Below are 10,478 nucleotides of genomic sequence, written 5' to 3'. Positions count from 1 at the left end.
AGTCAGTAGGAAAGTGTCTGGTGCCGTCGGATGTGACTATTAGCCTACTTAGAAAGCGTGAAGCGGAAGTGCCTTTAGTTTGATAGGGTGCAGCTTGGAGCCGGCGGTGAAGCTGGAGCGGGAGAATAGAGGGGGAGCTGAGGCAGGTACAGGTGTGTGTCTGTGAATGTGAATGTGAATGTGAATGTGGGGGAGAGAAGAAGGGGTGACGGCGTGAAGAAGAGACGGAGAGGGGTGAAAGGAGGACAAAGGAGCCGACTGAGAGGAGGAAGAGCTGGAGAGAAAGAAGGGAGCAGTAAGAAGAGAAGGAGGGAGGATGTCGGAGAGGATCGCTTCGTGTGGGAGCCTGTATGACAGCACCAACCTGCTGCTACAGTACTGCAACAACGGTGAGCTGCTCCATTCACAGCAACACACTAAATAACTCGTATTTTGAATGGAGTTTGGTGTACGCCCTGAAATCTGTTTGGAAATATGCACAAATTCACCTTAAACGTGTTGACAATACCATTCATTCATTCATTCATTCATTCACTGGAAATGTACTGGAGGGAAATATCCTCAGCTGTTTATGTCCTGTGACTGCGCACATTAACCTGATTGGATGCATCAGAGGCTTCATGAACATCATGACATGACAGTTTCATCTGATCATCTCAGATATTCTGCTCCTCTTCATTGATTATGTTCAAGATTTTTAGAGGTTTATTTCCTCTTGAAAGCAGAAAATATGTTAAGGATATTAATTAAATTCTGATATAAATATCACACTAACCTCATATGTTTTAGTCATGTTGGCGAGTGTCTAGTTTATGTTTTAAATATATTATACATAGACTGTTCTGAATGTGTTTAAATGGGACTTGCATGGCGGATATATCCATTTTTATGTATTCAGTGTAGTCACAGTCCAGCAGTGTAGAAGAAGAAAACCCTTTTTTTGTATTTCCTCGTGCTTTTCCCACACTTTGCATTGATGCTATTGTAGAAATGAGTTGTAATACAGTCCAGGTAACATTTGAATCAGACACAGTCATTTCCTGTCTCGTGAAATATTTCAAGCATCATGTGAAATATATCAATGTATCACAAATGAGAAGCTCGTTATATTTACGTGATCCATTTTCTGCATTTGAATACGTGATGATCATTTGGCTGTTTCAATATCCTCGTATCTCTGTATCTGTCACATCCTGCTTTACAAATATAATGCAAATATCCTCCTGCTGCTGCTGCCGGGCCATATCATATCTGTGGTGACAATGGGGGATTGTGCCTGGTGATTAAAATGTGTCTCTGTCCTCTGAACAAGGAAGGAAGTGGAGGTTCTTCCAGCTGTTTCAAACAGATAGATGGCATTCAGATATATCATGAAGAGGTCAGTTAAATGCATGTAAGCTACTAGTGTTATCCAAGAGAACAGTCTGCGGACTGACACTGTGTCCCTGCAGTCTGCTAAACTTCACAGACAGCCATATTGAGCGGCAGGTGCAGAGACAGCAAGGGGTCATGGGAGTCTGATCGGAGCTGTGAAGTTTGTTATCCAACATGTAGCATGTGCCATAATTTGAAACGTTGGGTGAGTGTCAGGTCCAAAATATAAAGATTTAATATAAACTGAAAGGCAAAGCTCAGGTTCTGCATACAGGAGCTTCACACAGGCGATAGAATAAAACAAAATGAATATATAAAATAAATAATATCAGCTGCAGAAGGAGCTTGGTGAGTGACAGCTGGTCCTGCCGCGAGGGATCAGCTGCCTAACCTGGGCGCTTTTGTCTTTTGTATCTGGTCCAGTGTGACGACACATTTCTGCTTTAAATTACAGTTGCAGATAGACGACTGGTTCCAGTTCAGTCACTCTGAAGCCTCTGGGACAAACGGGTAGATTAGTGAGGTGTGTGTTTCTGTATTTCTGAGCACCAAATGTTCCTGTAGTGACAGAAACATGAGGCAAATGTTTTATCCCCGTTTATATCTGCAAGAGTTTGGGTTCAGGGTTCATGTAGAACTGAGATTAGGTTTAAGGTAAGTTGGATCTCAGGGAAGGTCCAGTGTAGGAAAATAAGCCTGAATGTGTTTGCTGACATTTACAGAGTGTGAACTGAAAACTGAAGCACAAAAGGAAAGAAAAAAATGTCTTTTTTCTTGCTTCCTCCACTCAGAGATCAGAGGTTGAACTCTCTGGATCTGTGACTCCCCCTGCGCCACTAGACCACCTCCCTCCCATTACTGTGCCATAAAGATTATGAGTATGAGTAAATCCCATTTTTGGGATGTTGATGTACCGATCCGATCCCTTGTAAGGTATTTATTTAAAAAAAAAATGTGTATATATATATATATATATATATATATATATATATATATATATATATATATATATATGTGTGTGTGTGTGTGTGTGTGTGTGTGTGTGTGTGTGTGTGTGTGTGTGTACATTTTTTTATTTTTTTCAGAATCAGTGTCAGGAAGAAACAAATGGTCTTGGGACATCTTTCACACTTGACATCGTAGGTGCTGAAATTGATGCTGAAAATAGGCCTGTGTGTGTGTGTTTTTGTGTGTGTGTGTGTGTGTGAACACAACCTGAGAATATCATGAAGTCGGGAGGGAAAGTGTGATGTTTCACTGCTGTGCTGCAGCAGGTGAGACGCAGGTGGAGTGGAGAATAATGACAGTATATCAGAGAAGACGTGTATCATCTTGTCGGCCATGTTGAGTCTGGATGTGTTGGTAATCGCAGCAGCGCAGCATCTGTCAAGTGAGTTTCAATCAACCCACTTCTTTCTTCCTTTTTTTGTTGTGTACGTTCGTCGTTCCTCCTCTGCCATCTGTCCTCTCGTGGTAACCAGAGATCTTCGACAGGTCCACCTTCCTCGGCCACCTGCTCACATCTTGAGCCAAAAGCAGTTTGTATTGTGCCTTTTGAAGTTTGTAAAGTTTTATTGTTCTCAGGTGTGGGGTAGATCTTCTGGACAATATAATTAACTGCCCGTCTGGGACTCCAGGCTGCATTAAACAAACGCAAAGGATTTCTTTTCTATTTCCTCCTCATCAAAAGTCTATTATATATTATTGTCCCTTTATACTTTCTTTTGTTCAGTCTTTAAATTGTCATCAGCACAGAGACATATGATGAATAATTAAATAAGAGGCTGTACACTATGAAACCAAACACTAAGCTAATACTCAGTCATTTAAGTTAAATGAGTCTGCACTGTGTAAAAGCACACCAGCAGCCCCAAATGGCAGTAAGGGGTAACTGAGTGCCCACAGTCACATCATTACACCACAGTGAACTGCTCTCTTCTCAGTCCTGTGGTCTGCAGGAGGTTTGAAAGATGTTCAGCTGTTGTCGGTGTTTCCAGCGTTCTCTGTGCAGTTTTATATTTCACCCAGATTTAATTTAGTCACCAGCAGGGCGTGGAGATGTATACTTCTCACTGTGCTCACATCCAGAATTTGATTTGTGCAAGGAGGCTGGGATTTGTCTTGATGATTCAGCTTCGTTGGAGTGCCCTGAACGTATAGTGCAGCTCTACAATCAGGAATTACATCAGGACTACATTTACTGTGTAACAGTATCATAGATGTAGTCTGGGAGTGTGCGAGGCGTGCAGAGTACAGAATGTTCTCTCAGCTGTAGATTGAGATGAAATGACTGAAGAAGTGTGCGCAGTGTTACAGCAACAGGAGCTGTTATTCATTTAATGCTGCACAGACGTGTGATTTACCAACTTTATTGGCATTTACTGTACCCAGAGAAAAAAATCTCTTAGCTGATTGTTTTTCTTTAGTCGGATAGAAATCTCGTTTCTCCAAAATGTTAAACTGTCAGAAATAGAGGAGGATCTAACTGCCTATTTTCAGTTCATCCAACAGGATCTTAGACGTCCAGTGTGTTGAATGTAGTGGGACTTAGGAACAGAAATGTGATGCAACCTTCATAATTATATTTTCATTAATGCTTAATCACCTGAAGTCAAGGATCAATGCATTTCCTTACCTCAGAATGAGCCTTTTATGTCTCCAGCAGCTTTTTGCAGGAGTTACTGAAAGTTAAACTCCACCGCTCGTACACATTAAAGTGTGTTTACAGGTTTGGGGGAGTACCACTGCATATGTGAAAAAACTAGTATAAAGCCTTTTGTGGCTCCAGAGGAAGCTGCATGTATTCTGATAAATTGCCTCCAAGTTGCATTGTGGGTAATGTAGGCATATACTGCACTTCTATGACACTGTTGGACTCATAATGGACAGTTTAAAAACAAAACAAACTAATGCCTTTTTACCCTCGCATTCTTCTTCCTACCTACATTACCCAGAATGCAACCCAGCCACTGAGTGACATTACTGGGGGCAATATATCAGATTACATGTATTACTCCCCTGTAAGACCTGTAAACTCACTTTAATGTGTAAAATTGGTGGTGTTACCCTTTAAATCTGAGTGAATAGTGCATTAGTTGGGGACTATTTTCAGTTGTGGATTAATACACATCGGTGCTGTAGTGAGTATACCTGGCAGCAGGACGGTGTGACTGACTCATAATAAACTACAGCGGTAATGGAGGAGGAACATGACATCCAGTCATCACTCTGCCTCATTTATGTGTTTTTAATAGACAACAATGGAGCACAGAGTAATAATATATGTATGTATTAGGCTTTGGCAAGAAAAATATAGAATATCTCCAGACTTCTCATATAAATCACAAAAATCAGGCATAATTGGTTTGGCAAGTTTTCACATTTATACATGAGAGACCAGAACATGTTGTACCGCGACAGCTGGTCCGCTGAGTTATACTTCTATGCAATCGTACAGTGAGAGCATGATGGTCACGAGTGCTGCGTCACCTTTATTGTGTGTGTGTGTGTGTGTGTGTGTGTGTGTGTGTGTGTGTGTGTGTGTGTGTGTGTTGTGTGTGTGTGTGTGTGTGGTGCGTGTGTGTGTGTGTGTGTGTGTGTGTGGTGTGTGTGTGTTTGTTTGTGTGTGTGTCATTGATCCTGGAGTCCGGCTCTGCAGCATCTCTTCCTGGTGGTGCCTGGCTGTACAGATGCTGATGCTGGTGCAGTGTGTGTGTGTGGCCCTGAGCCATGCTCCACCCCTTCTGCCTCCATCCTTCTCTGTCTATAGCTAACGAGGCAGGAGGAGGAGGAGGAGGAGGGGTTGGGGATGGAAATGAAGGAGTAGAAGAAGAGAAAGGAGGAGGAGGGAGAGAAGGGGGAGGGATGATCGGAGGAAGAGGGAGTGGTCCAGGAAGCGAGATGGAGGATGGGACGGGAGAGGAGAGTTTGTGAATGTGTGTGTGAGACAGTGTGTGTGTGTGTGTGTGTGTAAAAGAGAGAGAGAGAGAGATCGAGCACCGGTCGTAGACAGAGAGGGGAGGGAGGGAGTCGGAGTCCAGGAAGCCTGTGGGGGAGGAAGAGTGAGAGCAAGTGGACAACCTGAGTGAGTGTTTGCTCCGTGGACTGACACTGGGGTTGATTGGCAGGAGCATGATGGCAGGTAGGTGAGACGAGCTCCACCTTCATCATCATCACTTCACTGCACCATGAATATTTGAGCAGCCTTCAGTTTTCTTGTTGCCCTGCGCCGACCTCCCATTATCCATCTCACCATCTCTCTCCCACTCAGCCCACCCCCTCTGCATTTCATCATCCATATCTCTCCATCTGTCTCCCTTCATTCTCCCTTTTACTCCTTTCCCTCCAACTCCTCACGGGCTTCTTCCCCCTCTCCATCCATCCCTCCTCCCTTTCTGTCTCTTCTCTGTGTCATGATAGCAGCCATGTGTCTGTATCACCTGGTTTTTAAGTAACACTAAAGTCATGTCTGTCTGTGCTGGGATGGCTGAGAGGGAGAGCTTGTAAAACAATGTGTGTCGCCTGCTGAATATCAAATAGATGAGGTTTATAGGGAAAGTAATTGAATAATGCTGAGGTGTAACCGTTGTTGGTGTGTGTGTGTGTGTGTGTCTGAGAATTCAAGGGCGAATTGAAAAGTAGCCGGCTCTGCAGTGTTTTTTAACAGGTGTCCTGACAGGAGAGGAGACAAAGGTGAACTCTGCTCATCTCTCCATCTGTTTGCTCTTTCTCTTTCTTTTCTCTCCCCACTTGTTATGCATCCTTATTCTCTCTCGCTCTTCTCCTCAGTAACATGCTAAATGTTAGCATAGTTCTCAAGTTTATATCTCATGTTTTCATAAGTTATGTTTAAAGAGAGAGGACATCCATGTGAGCTGGGTGTTAGCTCGATCACTGCTGGGTAATCTGGTTCCTGGACCGAGAGACAATCCTCTCATTTGTGGTACTGCCAGTTAGTGAAGGTGACAATCAGGACTTGTCAACATCTACCCACAGCGCCACAGCACTGTGTTAAAACCACAGTTGAACAAGTAGTCTTCAGTGATGCACAGTGTAGACTAGTGGTTTTCATAGCCGACTGGTCGACTATACAGTAAAGTCGTACAGTCCTAACAGAGCTACAGGCTTCTTCGGCAGTGTTAAAATGTGTTAACTGTGTAGGCTAGGGCTGCAACTAATTATTTTTAATTGATTAATAGATTAAAAATTAAAAATGTTGATCAGTGTTCCCCAAAGCCCAAGGTGACATTCTCAAATGTCTTGTTTTGTCCACAACTCAAAGATGTTCAGTTTACTGTCACAGAGGAAGAAAGAAGCCAGAAAATATTCACATTTAAGAAGCTGGAATCAGAGTATTGTGACTTTTTATTCTCAAAGAATTACTCAAGCCAATAAATCTACTATCACGATGGATTGAATAGATGACAACTAAGCAAGTAATCATTGCAGCTCTGTAATCAACTCAAAGCACTCAAATTATCTCACAATAACAACAACATACCATTATTAGTGAAGCACTGTGGTGCTGCAGAGATGCTCCGGCCTGTGAATCGTTTTCTACAGACATACAGGAACATTGAGTGGGTTCAGATCCAGCAAACATCTCATCGTCATCATATTTGTATTTTTTCAGTGAAAATGAAATCTAAAAACTACCATTTCCACAAAAACTGTTTGTAATTGTTATTATATAATATTTATTATTGTTATTTTCAGATTGTTCAGCCCGACTCATGATGCACCTTGAAAGATATAGTAGTAGTAGTAGAGATAACTGCCTCACTATAGGGCCGGCGATATCTGCCGAATTTGCATATGTATTGGCATATATACAGTGAAACATCGGGATGGACGATGACGTTGTTGTTTAAGAGTTTGAGGCAGTGTGTCTCCTCAGTGTCGTTGTAAGGCAGCAGTTGTGTATTAGCTCACCACTGTAGCCGCCACTGTTCCCACGTTGCTCTGACATGAATCTCCAATTGTCACCCTGCACAGGAAACTATCCCTCGTTACCTCCGACATACATCCCTGTGCCGGTTTAAAAGCGTCCTCGTCTTTGCGCCACATGTCTGTAACTTAACTTTGTTCAGCCTTGTATGCATAAAACAACGTTGGCCTACTAGCCAAGGAAGCTAAGAAAACTGTGTGTAAACAGCATGAGTGAGAGAAACAGCGGCCCGCGGGAAAAGAAACACTGCTGCCACAAATTTAACCGAGTGTCTTGGGTTCTCCTAACTGAGCTGGTGTCATAAGAAAATAATAAACGGGACATGGAGACGTAATGTTATTGCACTGAGCAGCAACATATTTCTTTTCATTTCCTCTCCCCACATATCACAAACAACAACAACTCTCGCCCTACGGCAACTCTGAGGGGACATGCCTCTTAATTGTGCTCTCTGGTGGGGAGCCTTTTGAATCACAATGTTACGATGGTCTGGGATTAGAAGTCGATGGCTGTCAGCGTTCATCAACCCAACCCTACCTCACTATGTACAGTATGTATGCAGTTTAATAAACATGCAGTGTATCCGTCTTTATCTTTTTGGATAGTAAAATTGTCTCTTACAGGTTCTTTAATGTGATCTCTGTCCTGGTTCCCTCTCACTTTCACTTCCTGGTTCGATATCAGTGAACCTAATTGTCCCAGCAGTTTAGATAAACACGATTATTTCTGTGTATAGTTAAACATTAATCCTTCTTCTCACCCTATTTCTGTCTCACTCTGTTCCTTTCACTCTCTACCTCCTCCCACCGACAGTCTGTCCTCTCCTCCTTCAGTTAATTAAGTTTGTTTGTTTCTCTCTTTCTTGCTCACTCATTCAGTTTGTTTTCATTATTTGCATTAATCCTCTGTTTGTTTCGCATCACACATATACCACTAACATGTTTTTCTAACATAGCTAACAAGACAATAAGAGGAGATTTAGTTTGTGTAATAGCACCACTCATGACGTGAGACATCACTTTATCTGTATGCTTATACCAAAGAAAACATCCTTGGAAAGAATACTTTAACGCTTTCCATAATTAATTTGATTCTCTGACTTTTAATTTTCAAATGGGTCATTGACTCTGAAACTGCATTTGGACCATAATGAAGACAAGTGAAGGGGTTTTAGAAACTGGCAGCTGTTTTAAAAACCCATCTTTTAAATTGTGACAGAAACTTTGGGATACAATGCCAAGATTGAATAAGTGATTAATGTCTGTAAAAAGCAGAGTTAATGAAAATAAGTGTTTTTTTCTCAGTTTTAGAAAGTTTGAGTCAGTTGAAGCCTGTGGTCAGAGGAGCACAAGCTCCAGTTTTAGTGGTAGATTACACAACTGTCTGGTTCTACTACATCAGATAAATTAGCAGAAAGTTTGAGAAATATAAGAAGAGAAACGGTGATGAAGGCTTGAGTTAATCTATCTGACATGCTGCTGTTTCATCAGCAGCATCTGCCATGCAAATCTCTCCTGAGCTTCGCTTCTGTATGTAAATTTGACAATTGTTTTCCCCGTGGCACCTTCCTGTCTCATTTGACTGCAAGATGTGATACAGTAACAGTAACAGTGCTCCCTGTGTCCCCCGGCTCAGCTTACAGCGCTGAACTGATGCATGCTGGGAGTCCTGTATTGGCTTGTGCAGAAGTAGTGTGGCCCGAAAAATCCCTTTTTCAAGTGCAGCTTTCGTTTAGTTTAATCATTGCTTTGAGTAGTGTACACATGATGACTGTGACCTTTTTTATTAAAAAAAGGAAGCAGCACCTAACTTACAAAGTATATAATTTTATATTATTAATTTTTTAATTTATTAGTATCATATTCAAGGCTAGAAAAAAACTGCAACAACTGCACACTGCCAGGGTTGATTTTCAAAGCTCAGGTAGAAGATAACATATCTCTCGTTGCTGTAATATATAAAAGCTGTAATCACGTCTCTTTTTTGAGTGAAGGATTAAGAGAGCTGGATTCATGACAGAGAAGAGACGGGGTTCAGAATTTAGGGCGCTGCATGAAGAGTCGAGATGTTCTGTTCAACCAGAAATTTGCTTTTGACTCTATCAGGTTGTAATCTGTTAGACCACAGATTAATAATCCACACTGGGCAGTTTGCCTGCTATAATCTAGTCAGCCTCCGGTGATGAAACTGTGGTGGGTGGGAGGATGGTGGACGATTAGGCTGGAAAGAGTTCAAGATGAGAGGACTGAAGGCAGAGGATGGAGGGATGTGAGGGGGCTGAAATCAACAGCAGCTCATTTGCTTATATATTATAAATTACTAATAAAAAGCACATTTCGCTGGTTGAAATGCACCAGTTCAACAAAACTGATTGCAGTCAGCTTTTTCTATTATGGAGAGTTTTTAATGCTTTTCAACAGGAGCCTGCAGCCATGCTAGTGGCTCTGCACAATGACAATGACAACATGCTGATGTTTAGCAGATTAAAAGGAACAATTCACCCAAACATGAAAATTCAGTCATTGTCAATTCAACCCCCATGTAGAGGGAAAGTTTCACAGTCTGCAAAATATTTCTTGAACTTCACAGTAAAACAGCATTGCATCATTCACCTAAACAACTGAAGTGGCTGGAGACTTGTTTAAATGCTGCGATACTTGTCTCTGAAAGCCCCAAGATCCCAAATTGATTTGAAAATATGTTATTTACACCATTTTTTAAGCAGAAACCTAAGCTGCAAAGCTAAAAGTGTGAGCACGCACTCTGTCTGTGCACGAGTTGGACTACTAATTATTTCATGTCTGTTTTCTGTTGTGGTCTTCTTGTAAATATTTATGCTTACAATCAGTGTTTCTCACTAAAACACTGTGTGTGTGTCCTCAAGGCCAAACAAACATGTTGGATATATTTCTTCTCATAAAACATAAATGCAAAAACCCTGCATCATTTACATCCATGTGACATCAGCTAACAATCCTATTCTTTCTCTCACATTTGCATCACTGCCCTCTGGCAGGACTGGTGTAAAAACAAAACAGGGAACTCCTCATCAAAGTACAACAGGTGGTTAAAGACTCCACAGGACACCTTTAAGTCTCAATGCAGGAGGACGTAATGAAGAGGACAAGGCTTCGCTTCTCGGTCTCCATCCCTCTTT

General features: G+C 41.8%; 1 protein-coding gene across 1 annotated transcript in view; it reads left to right on the top strand.

Annotated features, from left to right (window-relative positions):
- The first annotated feature begins 229 nt into the window (after positions 1–229).
- eml2 (EMAP like 2) overlaps positions 230–10,478 on the top strand; it is a 31,197-nt gene continuing 20,948 nt past the window's right edge. Inside the window, exon 1 of the mRNA XM_073489230.1 lies at positions 230–389. Coding sequence (XP_073345331.1) covers positions 317–389 — 73 coding nt within the window. The 5' untranslated portion in view covers positions 230–316. The remainder of the gene's footprint in view (positions 390–10,478) is intronic.

The sequence above is a fragment of the Pagrus major genome, chromosome 2, assembly GCF_040436345.1.
Source record: "Pagrus major chromosome 2, Pma_NU_1.0".
In the NCBI taxonomy this organism is placed as follows: domain Eukaryota; kingdom Metazoa; phylum Chordata; class Actinopteri; order Spariformes; family Sparidae; genus Pagrus; species Pagrus major.
The sequence above is the reverse complement of the archived record's forward strand: the minus strand, read 5'-3'. Positions and strand labels throughout refer to the sequence as shown.